Source organism: Siphateles boraxobius, unplaced genomic scaffold (assembly GCF_051911475.1).
Source record: "Siphateles boraxobius isolate OS27281-9 unplaced genomic scaffold, OSU_SipBor_1 130, whole genome shotgun sequence".
NCBI classification, from domain to species: Eukaryota; Metazoa; Chordata; class Actinopteri; order Cypriniformes; family Leuciscidae; genus Siphateles; species Siphateles boraxobius.
In genome coordinates this window covers 40,601,983-40,617,243 of record NW_027508734.1, presented here as the reverse complement: position 1 = coordinate 40,617,243, position 15,261 = coordinate 40,601,983, and the positions used below count along the sequence as shown (strand labels likewise).

At 39.3% G+C, this 15,261-nt stretch overlaps 1 protein-coding gene across 1 annotated transcript in view; it reads left to right on the top strand.

Annotated features, from left to right (window-relative positions):
- Positions 1 to 15,261, top strand: part of col4a5 (collagen, type IV, alpha 5 (Alport syndrome)) — a 62,604-nt gene that overhangs the window by 25,719 nt on the left and 21,624 nt on the right. The window contains exons 2-22 of the mRNA XM_077229515.1: positions 906 to 965; positions 3,432 to 3,521; positions 3,645 to 3,689; positions 3,767 to 3,811; positions 7,878 to 7,940; positions 8,042 to 8,095; positions 8,208 to 8,234; positions 8,363 to 8,443; positions 9,966 to 10,028; positions 10,213 to 10,248; positions 10,342 to 10,383; positions 10,463 to 10,555; positions 10,777 to 10,830; positions 12,606 to 12,662; positions 12,762 to 12,806; positions 12,889 to 12,942; positions 13,478 to 13,522; positions 13,637 to 13,730; positions 14,397 to 14,432; positions 14,595 to 14,846; positions 14,951 to 15,040. Of these exons, the coding sequence (XP_077085630.1) occupies positions 906 to 965; positions 3,432 to 3,521; positions 3,645 to 3,689; positions 3,767 to 3,811; positions 7,878 to 7,940; positions 8,042 to 8,095; positions 8,208 to 8,234; positions 8,363 to 8,443; positions 9,966 to 10,028; positions 10,213 to 10,248; positions 10,342 to 10,383; positions 10,463 to 10,555; positions 10,777 to 10,830; positions 12,606 to 12,662; positions 12,762 to 12,806; positions 12,889 to 12,942; positions 13,478 to 13,522; positions 13,637 to 13,730; positions 14,397 to 14,432; positions 14,595 to 14,846; positions 14,951 to 15,040 (1,426 nt within the window). The remainder of the gene's footprint in view (positions 1 to 905; positions 966 to 3,431; positions 3,522 to 3,644; positions 3,690 to 3,766; positions 3,812 to 7,877; positions 7,941 to 8,041; positions 8,096 to 8,207; positions 8,235 to 8,362; positions 8,444 to 9,965; positions 10,029 to 10,212; positions 10,249 to 10,341; positions 10,384 to 10,462; positions 10,556 to 10,776; positions 10,831 to 12,605; positions 12,663 to 12,761; positions 12,807 to 12,888; positions 12,943 to 13,477; positions 13,523 to 13,636; positions 13,731 to 14,396; positions 14,433 to 14,594; positions 14,847 to 14,950; positions 15,041 to 15,261) is intronic.

Sequence of the window (15,261 nt, the reverse complement as noted above, 5' to 3'; positions counted from 1 at the left end):
GTCACTTGGTATTGTGGTTTACATCTGTTTGATAACATTTGTGGAAGCTTTATTATTTGTATCAGGATTGATGATGTCACTGATCATCTGATGATTATGAGTTGTGAAACTTCATTTAAATAGATTACGAAGATGCTCTTGAACAAAGAATTAATTTATGACACTGAAGTGGATTTTATAACTAATGATCATTTCATGTGCATTCATTAACGGTCAAAAGTTTGGAGTATTTAAGATATTGTTTTATGTTTTTGAAAGAAGTATCTTATGTTCACCGAGTCTGCATTTATTTGATCTAATTATTAATAGTGTTCTTATTATTATTATTGTTGATGTTGAAAACAGTTTTGCTGCTTAATAATTTGTTGAAACCGTGATCAACTGTTTTTCAGGATTCTCTGATGAAAAGAAAGTGGAAGAGAACAGCATTTATTATTTGAAATAGAAATCTTATATTACATTATAACTTTTGATCTATTTAATTAATCCTTGCTGAATAAAAGTATTAATATCTTACCGACCCCAAACTTTTGAATGTTTAGTGTATCAACATTGATAATAATATGACATGTTTCTTAAGCAGCAAATCAGCTTATTCGAATGATTTCTGAAGGATCATGTGACACTGAAGACTGGAGTAATGATGCTGAAAATTCAGCTTTGCATAACAGGAATAAATTACATTTTAAAAATATATTTAAAATAGAAACACAGGTCTTTTAAATTGTAATAATATTTCACAATATTACTGTTTTTACAGTATTTTATATCAAATAAATGTGGCCTTGGTAAGCATAAGAGAATTAATTAGTATAAAAATCTTAATTATTGCTAACTTTTCACTGTTAGTATATGTCTCCAAAATATGTGGTTATTATATTAATAATTGTGTTTTGTGTTTTCAGGCGTGTCATGGCTGTGGGACTGGATCGAAGTGTGACTGCAGTGGGGTGAAAGGAGAGAAGGTGAGTGTTTATCCACAAAAAAACACACAGAACACTGTGCAACATCATCACATTCAGACAAAAAACTGAGTCACGCATATTAGAGAATATAATTTGTCAAAGTTAAAAACACTAAACTGAGTGATAAATGTATATTGTGATGTCTAGTAAGAAAATGACTAACTTTTCATTTGATTTTACTCTAATCATGATGGTTGCCATGTAACGGTCACATCTCACAACTGCATACACAAACTACACCTGGACTAAATAAACTCAATAAAAAAGCTGGAGCCTCTAATAATTTTAACTGCATTTATTGTAGTCAAACTTTTTGCAGTACTAGAGTGATGGACAATAACTGCTGGATAAATTTCCCTCTTCACTTCCTGTTAAATGATTTATTTCCCCCTATTCCATATGCCGTTTACAGTGCCTTCTAACTGAACATGTACAATCCCTTTGGATTAGAATCTCCCTGGTGGAATATCCTGTAAAGTCCACTTAATAGGGCATTTGTGGTCGAATGGAACGCACCTGATGTCCATAGGCTCATATAAATGTTGTTCTAGCCTTTTCAGTAGGCCTAGCTAAATTCTTGAGCTGCACGATTAATTGTTAAAAGGTTGCGATCTCGATTCGAACACCCACACAATCTTATTCCTAAATGACAACAATTCGCCTGTCTATTAAACCTTTGACAAAATCATACCAACATTCAAATCTGCAGTAGTCATGTATAGGCATGAAACAACTTCACAAACAGTCTTTTCAACCGCACTGTATCATTATTTCTGTTACAAATATTCAAATGATTACAGAAGAACTGGGATAAAAGTTTATAGTTCAGATATAAACACTGATGACTATGGTAGCAATCAAAATCACCTTTTAACTCTTTCCCCACCAAACACTGGATTTTCAGATTATCCGTGTTTAAGGTGGTATGAGGTAGGGGGCGCTATTATGCATCTTCTGAAAGAGGACTGAATCTCCATACGAAGACGATGTAGAAACAAGCGATATCATAGGTAATCATATGCAGATGTAAAATAACACGATCACCAGCATTAAACAGCCTATAAATCAAAACTGCCTAATGTTACTGAATGAAATGACGACCCAGGACGAGCTATAGGACTGTGCAAGCATTAGGGGTGTTGATAGACTTGATCTACTCCATCTATGTATTGATCATTGTTCTGAATTTAATCTGGATGTAGTCTTTGACAAAAATGTGAATTTCTCAGCTTTTTGTTCAAAATGTTACTTTTTTTATGAAACTTACCCATATTTAAGTGTTGATAAAAAAAATAATGCAGGAAGATAAAACAGATTTTTTAAAGCAGAGGCTCTGTTCTTTCCTTTGATATATTGCATGTTAAGATATTCATTCAATAAAATATTTTGGGGGGCCATGAAATTTTGTGAAAATGATCAAAAACACTGGCTGGCAACTTACAAAAAAAAAAAAAAAAAAACACCGGAATAAAATTATTACATTGTTATGCCACTAGGTTGCATCGTGTTAAAATATATATATTTGTCATTGAATCATTCATTTAATAGATTTGTTCAAAAACGCATGTTTCTTACATTAATGAAACAAGCAAAGTATTTGAGTGATTCATTGAATCATTCGTTCAAACTGATGTTTTGAAATAATTCTTCCAAATTAATTTAATATTTTTAAAAAGATATTAATCATTTAACATTTATGCAATTAACATTTTATTAGAACCTCTAAATTGCATGTTATGTTTTTAATTGTCTGTTCAGAATCGTGTGAGAATTGTTATCTCTATTTAAAACAAAAAATTGTGATTATCAATTTATCCAGAATCGTGTAGCTCTACTATATTCATTTGTTAAAATGAAGCGAACATGAACTCAACAAAAGCCTGACTCTTTTCATTTTAATCTGTGCCTCCAGAAGTGCTGCACTGGGTAATGTATCACTTTATGCTTAGATGTTAGTGGTTTTAAAGACTTTTACACAACACCGTTTTCAACTAAAAACGGAAAACTTTTTATGCGTTTTGGCCGTTCGCGTTTCCGTTATTGTCTCTGTGTGAACCACACAAACGCAAATTTGTAAAACAGGTACAATTCATCCATATTACGTGTTCAGTCTATTAGGCACGTAGTGTTTCTTTGCAAAGTGACATCGCCAAATACCGGCCTGACATAATAATACAGTGTTTGTTTGTAGTTTCCGCGGATCCATGTGAACAGGGATCGTTTTGACAATATTGTCGTTCTTTACGTGAAAAACGCAAAGGAAAAACGTTTCCGTTATTAGTACTTCGTTGTTGTGTAAACATGCCCTTAGACACTAGTCTGATTGGATCTCTTTAATGTTTTTTTTTTTTCTATGTGCATTATGTTTCATTTTTTTCTAATTGATGTTAACTCCTATGTACATCCTTAATGTCTTTGGTCTCTTTTATGTTGTTCCCTTAAATATTTTGCTAACTTTAATGACAGGGTGATCGAGGGTTTCCAGGTTTATCAGGCCAGCCAGGTGTTCCAGGTTTCCCTGGACCAGAGGGGCCGATTGGACCTCGTGGAGAGAAGGTCAGTGGTCAGGCCATTATGATATCATATAATATATGCATAATAACTGCTGTTCAACCAGAATCTGTTACTAATCAGCTATACTGTTGCTACTATTAAGACTGGACTTTCTTTCTTTCACAGGGTGATGATGGACCTTCAGGGCCAATGGGGACCAAAGGAATAAGAGTGAGAGTTTCTCAGTAACAGCCTCTGGCTCAAAATGGATCCTCAGCTATCAGCAAATACTGACTGTGTTTTTGCAGGGACCTTCTGGATTGCCGGGCTTCCCAGGAACACCGGGAATCCCAGTGAGTGAATCAATGAGGGCTTTCTTAAATATATCACCGTATTGTGGCCGTAAGAAGTAATTAAAAAAATCCAAATTGAAAATAGTTGACATTGAAGTTGATTACCTACAGTATTTACCTATGTGCACCGTGGTGTAGATCAAATCATAAAATTATTTCTCTATTATTCACATAGTTTGCAAAAAAAACTCATTGCTATGGGATAAACCAATTAAAGTTAATGTGGCATGTATTTACATTTGGCAAAAAAGTTTGTCCAACAGCAAAGACCAGTTTGCCATTATTAAACCAGAATACATCAGAGAGTGAGTATGTCTGTTTTGTTAAACATCTGCTTTGTAAACTAATGTTGTAATATTTATATGTTACTGTATATATACTTTTCTGCACTGAATATATAGCAGACAGATAAATATGTTTTCAAATATGCAACTTTTGGTTTGCACATTGTTTGGAGGGAAACATTCGCAGGATGTAGAATAACATGTTAGTAAATAAAAACATTTTTCCGTCCGATTAATTGATTATGAAAACACTCTTTAGTTGCAGCCCTAGACAGACATACAGTAGACATACTGTACACACCATTCAGTGGTCAGCCTGGGGTCAGTATGATTTATTTTTAAATGTTTTTGGAACAGGTGGCCTCAAAAAGGCTTCATTTGTTTGATTAAAGATACATATAAAACCAGTCATATTGTGAAATATAATTACAATTTATAAATGTCAGGGTTGTTGCAGGATGCCGAAGACGAGGACACGGGAACTGAAGTATAGTTGATTTATTTACAACTAAACTTACAGGAACAGACAGAAACAAAGGAAACTCCAGGACTTCAAAAACACACAACCTAACATCGACGACGACCAACAAACACTGAGGGAGAACACAAGGCTTAAATGAACAGGGACTAATATGATAATTAACAGAACACAGGTGACGGGAATAACTAATCAGACAGAGCGGGAAAACTAACAGGACTGTACCAAAATCACAAACACAGGGGAAACCAAGATCACAAAACAAAACTCAAACATACTGAAACGTGACAGTACCTCCCCCCTCCCCGAAGGCGCGTCCTCGCGCCGTATAACATCCAAAGGGGTGGGAGGGTGGGCGCCCTTGAGGCTGACGAGGGCATGGTGGTGTAGGGACGGGAAGCCTCCAGGGCGGAGCTGGTAGCTCGGGGAACCGGGGTGGAACAGGCTGTGGGCGTGGCCAGGGCGGAGCAGGCTGTGGGCGTGGCCAGGGCGGAGCTGTCGGACCCTCGGGTGTCCAGGGCGGAGCTGTCGGACCCTCGGGCGTCCAGGGCGGAGCTGTCGGACCCTCGGGCGTCCAGGGCGGAGCTGTCGGACCCTCGGGCGTCCATGGCGGAGCTGTCGGACCCTCGGGCGTCCAGGGCGGAGCTGTCGGACCCTCGGGTGTCCATGGTGGAGCTGATCCTTCGGGCGGCCATGGCGGTGAGGACCCCTCGGCTGGCCATGGCGTTGAGGACCCTTCGGGTGGGCGCCCCCCCAACTTTTTAATGGAGAAATTGACAGGAAAGGGGGGATCCGGCAGCAACGAGGGTCTTGGGCTGGGCAGGACCAGCGGCAAAGGAAAATCCGGGCCGGACAGGACTGGCGCAGGATCAGTGGGCTCTGGTGCATGATCAGTGGGCTCTGGTGCATCTGGTGCAGGATCAGTGGGCTCTGGTGCAGGATCAGTGGGCTCTGGTGCATCTGGTGCAGGATCAGTGGGCTCTGGTGCAGGATCAGTGGGCTCTGGTGCATCTGGTGCAGGATCAGTGGGCTCTGGTGCATCTGGTGCAGGATCAGTGGGCTCTGGTGCATCTGGTGCAGGATCAGTGGGCTCTGGTGCATCTGGTGCAGGATCAGTGGGCTCTGGTGCATGATCAGTGGGCTCTGGTGCATCTGGTGCAGGATCAGTGGGCTCTGGTGCAGGATCAGTGGGCTCTGGTGCATCTGGTGCAGGATCAGTGGGCTCTGGTGCATCTGGTGCAGGATCAGTAGGCTCTGGTGCAGGATCAGTGGGCTCTGGTTCATCTGGTGCAGGATCAGTAGGCTCTGGTGCAGGATCAACGGGCTCTGGCACAGGATCAACGGGCTCTGGCGCGGAACTGGACGGGGCCAGCACATCATGGGACTCGGAACTGGACGGGGCCAGCACATCATGGGACTCGGAACTGGACGGGGCCAGCACATCATGGGACTCGGAACTGGACGGGGCCAGCACATCATGGGACTCGGAACTGGACGGGGCCAGCACATCATGGGACTCGGAACTGGACGGGGCCAGCACATCATGGGACTCGGAACTGGACGGGGCCAGCACATCATGGGACTCGGAACTGGACGGGGCCAGCACATCATGGGACTCGGAACTGGACGGGGCCAGCACATCATGGGACTCGGAACTGGACGGGGCCAGCACATCATGGGACTCGGAACTGGATGGGGCCAGCACATCATGGGACTCGGAACTGGACTCATGGGCCAGAACTGATGTGCGTGTAGCCCACACACACAGAATCGCCGCAGACATCACAATCAGCGCTGTGTCTTCTCGTGTGGACTCACGTGTGGTGTGCTCCAGAACAAACACTGGCTGAGGTATGGGAACAGTCTCTGGATCAGCAGACGTGGGCGGGCAGGTGATGGGCTCAGGCGCTGGCAGGCAGGCGATGGGCTCAGGCGCTGGCGAGCAGGCGATGGGCTCAGGCGCTGGCGAGCAGGCGATGGGCTCAGACGCTGGCGGGAGATCTTCTACGAGGTAGTTGGATCCACACGCCCATAGCGTGTGATCCACAAACTCATAAAAGGACATATTGAGGTCTTTCACCAGAATTATCTGGGCTAGCGGGTCCTTCAGACCACCCCAGAAACTCTGCTTCAGTTCCTCTTCATCCAACGTCACATCATCATAGAGCTCTAGGTAACGCCCCGCATACTCTTCTAATGAGCGCTCACCTTGAAAGAGGATAGGTGTGTGAAATGGTTTCACCTTTTTGTTCTTCCTCCTTTGGCTCATTTTCGGTTTTTGTAGGGTTGGTCGTTCTGTCAGGGTTGTTGCAGGATGCCGAAGACGAGGACACGGGAACTGAAGTATAGTTGATTTATTTACAAACTAAACTTACAGGAACAGACAGAAACAAAGGAAACTCCAGGACTTCAAAAACACACAACCTTACATCGACGACGACCAACAAACACTGAGGGAGAACACAAGGCTTAAATGAACAGGGACTAATATGATAATTAACAGAACACAGGTGACGGGAATAACTAATCAGACAGAGCGGGAAAACTAACAGGACTGTACCAAAATCACAAACACAGGGGAAACCAAGATCACAAAACAAAACTCAAACATACTGAAACGTGACAATAAATAATTTTGATAACATGATCCTTCAGAAATCAATCTAGTATGCTGATTTGGTGCTCTAGAAACATTTCTTATTATCAATGATGTAAACAGTTTTTTTGGGGGGGGGGGGGGGGGGGGGGGGCATAACTACTTTTTTCAGGATTCTTTGATGAATAGAAAGTTATAAAGAACAGCATTTATTTGATATGGAAATCTGGTAGCACTTTATTTACAGTCCTGTTAACCATGAATGTACTATGTACTTACTATAGTAATTGCACTAACTGGGTAATAACTAGGTACTAACCCTGAACCTACCCCTAAACCTAACCTTAACCCATGTACCTTATATTACCCAGTACTTTCTTAGGTAAGTACATTGTAAGTACATGTAAGTGCACGTAATGTAAAATAAAGTGCAACCAGAAATATTTTGTAGCAATGTAAATATCTTTACTTTGATTAATTGAATGCATCCTTGTTGAATAAAAGTATTAATTAAAAAAAACACTGTCCTCAAACTTTTGAACCGTGTGTGGTAAACGGGCTGTATTTTTTTCGAACTCTGTCTCTGAAATCATGTAAGGCTCTCTTGACATACAGTAAGTGTGTCAATCTGCTGTCGTCTGTCTACTTCTTGCCTCGCATTCTAAATGTTAATAGTTAAAAGATGTATGTGCTGTTTTTGACTGACAGGGTCTCCCAGGACAGGATGGCGCACCTGGACCCAGAGGAATTCCAGGCTGTAACGGAACTAAAGTATTAAATGCTACAAACAACAAGCCTTCATCAGTTTACGGACAGGTTGAATGGATTAAAACTTAAAAACAAATAAATATACCCTTTTTTTTTCTTTACAGGGTGAAAGAGGATTTCCAGGAAGTCCAGGCCTTCCAGGTTTAGATGGTCGAATAGTAAGTATTGCTTTGTCACATTTCAAATTTGCAAGCATACTATCATGCACTCATTCACAGAAGTATTGAACTCATTATTCTCTAAATAATTAATACTTTCTTGTCTCCACAGGGTCCAACAGGTCCTATAGGACAAAAGGCAATTATTTAATTCCATAATGCATATGCACTTTTTCTTCAATGTAGTGGCACACATATTAGGATGTGTGTGAAATTATGTTTATAAGTTATGTGTGAAGTTATGTATGTATATCTTTTCTCCTGTAGGGGGAGCCTGGGGAAGTCATAGATCAAAATAGAATTTCAGAAAATGGGGATGATGGCTTTGATGGCATACCAGGCTCAAGGGTAAGCATTTACAGATTACAGTAAATCACATGTTCCTGTGAGTTCAGGGCAAAACTGTGAAAATAAAGCATAACTTGACCCAAATATGGGAATTCACTCGTAGTGGATTTTACTGTGTACCCTTTCACATGAGAATCATTCATATTTATATATGATTGTCATGAGTTAACTCATGATTAATCACACATTTTTATCTGTTCTAAATGTATCTTTAATTATATTCTAGCTTGTAATACTTTAATCAACATGGGCATGGAAAAATATAGATGCTTTATGCAAATGTATGTTTATTATTAGTGAAACCATACCCAACATATAGCATGAAGACATATAGCATGTTTCAAAAGTCATCGATGTGTTTCAAAGAACTTGTTCATGTCTATTAGACATATGAAAAAAGTAACATGGCCCTCGAAGGTTGTTCATATGTATAATCGTTTATATGTATAATGATTCGGGGGGCCAAGAGGATTTGACATTTCCAATTAATGTATTAAATTATTATTATTATATTAATATTACAATTAATTTGCCCCGCAATAATTTTATAGCTCATCCCCTCATAACCGACGAGCTGCGAGGAAGAAAAAAGATTAGTTAGATTAGCTTAATCCTCATTTAAAATAAACTTGTTTAAGACGAAATACTTCTCTTCTAATTTTTCACTACTTATGGGCCACAAGAGAAATATTAAGAAAATAATATACCGTTATCAGCACGTTGAAGTAGATTCAGCTCTCATCATCTCTGAGAGCATATCCACCCATCGGATGTTTTTACTTTCACTTTCTTTAGTGAATAATTGACTGGGGTTTGTTTGAGCCTTCTCCACCGGCATAACTCTGGAGCAAAGTTTGCACATTGCTTGTGTGATATCCACTAACTCGCCTTCATGGTTTAAAATGTGAATATTTCCAATGTTGTGCGAAAATTTTCTTTATCAACAATTGCTCGCAAAATTATGGACCAAAATGATCATCAAGTGATATTTTAAACTCGACGTGCTGCTGTGATAACTTAATTCACATGGACAATAAATGCAGACAACTTTTGTCTTGTCGAAAGAACTATCAGACATCGTTTTGTATTTGAATTTTCAGAAGACCTTTTTCTTTCTCCATTTCTGTTTGCTGCTGCATCCTTTACTGTCTATGGCTGCATCTCCATTTCTCCAACTACTGGCTAGGCCACGGGTCAAACAGAAAATGTGCGCTGCGTTAATCACGCGTTGATAATATCAGTGCCGTTAAAATGAATTTACGTTAATGCGTTATTAACACGTTAGTTTTGACAGCCCTAAAATAAATTTAAAAATGAATTTCTTATTAATGTGACTTGATATCTCACAGTTGAGACTTGTCACAATCATGACTGTATTTCTTGGAATATAAAGTCACAAATAGATATCTTTCATGCTATACCAATAAATTATAGAGATATATATTTGGATTTCTTGAATTGCCAATAAATAAATGTGAAATTAGTCTAGTTCATCAAGTAGCCCTCTGTTTACCATATATAGGGGAATCCCGGACCCCCAGGTCCTCAAGGTCCTCAAGGTCCTGCTGGTCCCAGAGGGTATGAGGTAAGACACTGATTGCAGTTTCTATATTTGTGCAGCTCTAAGCTTGTGTGATTTAAAATCCACCACACACATTTAAGATGAAGGGCTGTGAACCTATGTTACCCTTTATACTGCTGGCTCATACAGATTTAGTATTTTGCAATGCTATAATTCATTTCATTTGTATAATTCCACTCATTTTCAGGGTCGCCCAGGCCCTCCTGGTCCACCAGGCCCGAAGGTAAGTCTGAAGGATGCAATTAAACAGTTTCAAGATTTACTTATCTCAGATTTGCAGAAGTGTGTCTTGATAATGTGTATATTTTCCTTGAAGGGAAACATGGGATTGAACTTTCAAGGACCCAAAGGAGTGCAGGTACGCCCATTGTAAAACAATATATACATCAGGTTTGTTAACAGTTGGGTTTTTAATGTGCATGTGTTTATGTGTGAAGGGTGAACGTGGATTACAAGGACCTCCAGGACCACCAGGACAGGTTGGCGAAGTAGTAGGCGCTCCTGATACAGTCATACAACAAGGAGAAAAGGTACTATTTATTTATTTATTTATTTATTATTTTTTTATTTATTTTTTACTCACAGCCCAAATAAGAATATCCAATTTAAATTTATTTTTATCATAACAATATAAATGATTTTTTTTTTTTTTTTTGTAGTACAATTTTCTTGAGTTACATTGCTTGATAGCAGGTCCCATCAAATGTTTGTATGTGTTTTGATTAATGTTTTGTTGTTTGTCTTTTAATAGGGTGATGTCGGCCCACCTGGAGAGCCTGGTATCCCAGGCTTCCCTGGCCCCCCTGTATGTATCTTTCTTTTTGTTTCCTTTCATTCTATTCTACACTCATTAAAACTAGAGTCGTTGTACCGGTACTATAGTCACCAGTCAGTACTAAAAAAAGTTGGCAGTACCTGCATTTCTGCAGTACTGGTAGTACTGAGTATCTGGTATATTCAGTACCCGCTGATAGATGCTGCTTTAAAACGCTCTCGTTCATGTTTGTTTGAGTGGTCTCTGAGCATCAAATGTTTCTATTTACAGTGTGTTTTTACAAGAGTTGTGGCCAATCACAATCATATCTGTTGAGCATGTGAATGCAATGGTCAATTAGAGGTGCTAGTCGGTAAGTTAGGCAGAATCCACTCAACACCACTGAAAATGTTCAATGTTTGCCGCTCGCTCGTGAATCCTTTCTTTAAAACCAACAAAGTGTAAACATGATGTAAATAAGAGATTCATTGTACAATTAAGAGCTTTTTTATTATAACAGGAGTTTTCACAGTGAGCTTGTGCTTTAGAGACTGACAGCCTTAGTGATTATAGAGGAAGAGATCTTCTCTTGCTTCCTGTTTATCACCCATTCACAATTTAAATACAAGTTTAGTTTTTCATGCTGCGAAGTACATTGCAAAGTTTTTGGATTGACAACTTTATTTAAATGTGCGATTGAACCGGAAACTGCGATGATGATGTGTAGATATGGTGTAGGATTAAGGAATGTAGAATATGGTCATCCAGAATAAGGCATTAATATGTGCTTTATAAGTACTAATAAACAGCAAATATCCTAATAACATGCATGCTAATAAGCAAATAGTTCATAGGCTACGTTTACACTTGGCATTAACATGTGACCTGTATCCGGATGTTGTCCACATGCACATTGAAAAGACAAGTGTAAACACTGTTACAGCGTGTCCCGGTCCGGAGGTAGTCGAGGACGCATTGTGATTGAATCTCAGTGTAATGTAAACGCAATCCAGCCATCGTGTCTGCATTCACAGCTGGACGTCATATAAATCCCCGCCCACTCTCCCCACGTGGCTGTCAGAAAATAATGGCCAGACGCAGTTTAGACAAGAAATTAAACTTATTTGAACCTTACAATAAACGTCAATCTTTAAAACAGTTTATTTAGACTTACATGATACTATGTGTCATTTATCATTTTAATTGTGCAACATTATCTGAACGAGGCGATCGCCAATCACAGTCAGTCATGAGATCTTAATGAAGAGCTGCACGCTGCTTTGCCAGAGAAATAATCGGAATCGGAATTTTTTTATGTTTTAAATGTTGAATGTTTTTATTGTTTATTGTTCCATTTCTGTCAATATAGTCATTGCACACTATAACCTTAAACCCAGATGATCGATGATGTGACTTGTTTAACATGACCAGCCCAGGTATTTTTGTATTAACAACTCTGAAAGTAGTACTATTCCTTTGTTCAAAAAACTTAATTTGATCTAAGACTGGAGATTGCACAGGAAAGTAAAGTGAGTGAGTGAAAGCAATTGGTACATTGTTTAATTGGTATCATCTTTACTCTTAATCTGGTGTCGTGCCACAGACCTAATTTAAATACGGTTATCCAGATACAGAGGCTATTTAATCTGAACAAATGTAAACGCTCCATGTCCTGATTGGCTAATGATCCGATCTGCTTGATCGGATCACGGTGATCGCATGTTAATGCCAAATGTAAACGCAGCCATAGTGTGAATTGTACCCTAAACTAAAGTGTTACCTGTTTTTTTCAATTTGTAATTAACATTCCTGTCTTTGTCTGGCAGGGTCCGCAAGGGGGCCAGAAAGGTGACAAAGGAGAACCTGGCGACCCTGGAAAGAGGGTGAGTTAATACTGAAACCCCAACTACTCGTTTATGTTTACAGATTACAAAAGACAGCGTTTTATGACATGTATGCGGTGATATGTTTATTTTCATAAGGGAAAACCTGGCAAAGATGGTGAGCAAGGCCTCTCTGGATATCCGGTAAGCTGTCTACAATAAATGTTTAGTACATTTCACCAAACTGATGATATTCTTTAATGCTGTTGTCACATCTCTTTCTCAGGGTGACAAAGGAGATACAGGTCCTCCTGGTCTACCTGGACAAGATGGTGTGAGAGTAAGTACTGAACGTGTCATCAAAACACAACATTAGGCCGTCAAATCCTTAGTAAACACTGTCTAATTATGATCACAGGCACAGAGGTGCAGTATTAATGTAGTTGAGCTGAGCGTTCATGAAAAACCAGCTCACTCACAGATAATTTTGTCATTTCAAATTAATTTAAATTAGAATGTTGTTGTTACTGTAAATAGGCCATGCGTTTCCACTTTTGTCAGGTAGAATTGCATGCCTGTAGTGAGTATGATTTAACATGAACAATGTCGCACTGACAGCATGATCAGCCAAACACAGTGATGTTGAGGAACTGCCTACACGCACGTGCGACCCCAGGATACACTTTATCTGCTTGTGTCACTTTGTTACTCTTTATTTGATCTCATGTTATTTCGTAACATGTTTATTCAACTTTATGAAGGATGAAGTCTATGTCTACATCCAAAACGTGTTAGGGTGCGCTACCTCCCTTGCCTCCTCTGAGAAAATGCCCTGCCTTGAAATCATACATATATGCTTTTGTTAACACATTTAGGGTGAGAAAGGTAATCAAGGCCCTCCTGGACCTCCATCATTCAGGGTATGTTGAATATTTCTCTGTTCTATTCTGTCATCTTTCCATAGGCCTGATGTTTATCATTATTTATTATATATTAACATTAGTTCAATTAAAATAATCCTTTTCACCCCATAGAATGGGCAGTTCTCAGGCATAGGCGGAATAGGACCAAAAGGAGACAGTGGTGAGCCAGGACCTGCTGGACCTAAAGGAGATAGAGGACTTCCAGGTATTTAAACACTCAAGGTCAAACTTAAAGTGATAGTTCACCCAAAAATGAAAACTCTGTCATCATTTACTCACCCTCAAGTTGTTCCAAACCTGTGTGAATTTCTTTCATTTGCTGAACACAAAAGAAGTTATTTTGAAGAATGTCAGTAACCAAACAGTTGGTGGGTGCATATAGTATAGAAAAAAAATACTATGGAGGTCAGTCATGGCACTTTGGCACAGGCATTTCAGAATGATCAAACCAACATTTGAGATGCGGTGCAATGATATTGGTCTGCTGGTTACTCAAGTTGTCTAATCACATCCTCTGTTAAAGTCTTTAGCGCATGTTTTCTAAACGGATAAAACATTTATTCACCTCAACTGAGCACATACGTTTTTTTTATGTGCATTTTTTGAATTTATGTGCACTTTGGGCATTTCCATCCAGCGTTTTTTTATGCGATATCCCAAAATGTGCATTAAGATTAGTGGATGGAAACATAGCTATTGTCATGAAACAGAAGAGAACATTTCAGTGATGCAGTTGTAATGTCATGTATTGTGGCCTGGTCAGACTTTGGAGAAAGTGGCCAGAACTATAATTTATGTACTGTTTATTCATACAAATATGTTTTACAGTGTTATTTGTATCAGAGGTCAATGCATTTTTGTCTTTTGGTAGGTATTCAGGGGCCACCTGGTCCACAAGGTCTTGCAGGTAAGCAGCATTCTTTTGGGGGTGGGGGGTAATTTTTGAATAATATATTTTTTATGCAATTGTATTTCACACATATTTTCATTACAATTATTTCAGTGTATGATTGATTCATGTTGATTTAATTCATGCAGTTAATTAAATTAAAGAAATCTTTAATCATAGGAATTGGAGGTCCAGGTCCTCCTGGCTCGCCAGGTTTACCTGGAGAGAGAGGAGAAAAGGGTGATGAGGGACAGCCTGGAATCTCGCTCCCTGGACCACCTGGGAGACAAGGTCCACAAGGTCTTCAAGGATTCCAAGGGCCTCCTGGTCCCCCAGGAATTTTCAACGGTGATCCAGAATGTAATCGTGGTCCTACTGGTCCACCAGGCCTGCAGGGGGAGCGTGGATTTCCTGGAGAATCAGGACTGCAAGGTTTGCCATGCATTTCATATTAGAAAGCAAAATCTGTATGAACAACACAAATACTTTTTTTTAAGAACATGGTGGCTAATACTCTCTAATGCCAATTATCACAGGTCAAAAAGGAGAGACATGTGTGAATTGTTTCAGTAATGGAAACCCTATCCCAGGACCCCCAGGGTTTCCAGGTCCCCCTGGAAATCAAGGTAAGATTTAAGTCATTTTTAACAAATTTAACTTTCACGTGTCATGCAGATGTTTTCTTTAATGATGTTTTACCTAATAAAGGCACAATATACAGTATATATATATATATATATATATATATATATATATATATATATATACACACAATTTATAGAAATATCCGGACATCTCTAATTACAATAAAACATGGTAGGAAGGTACTGCACAGGTCCAAAAACAA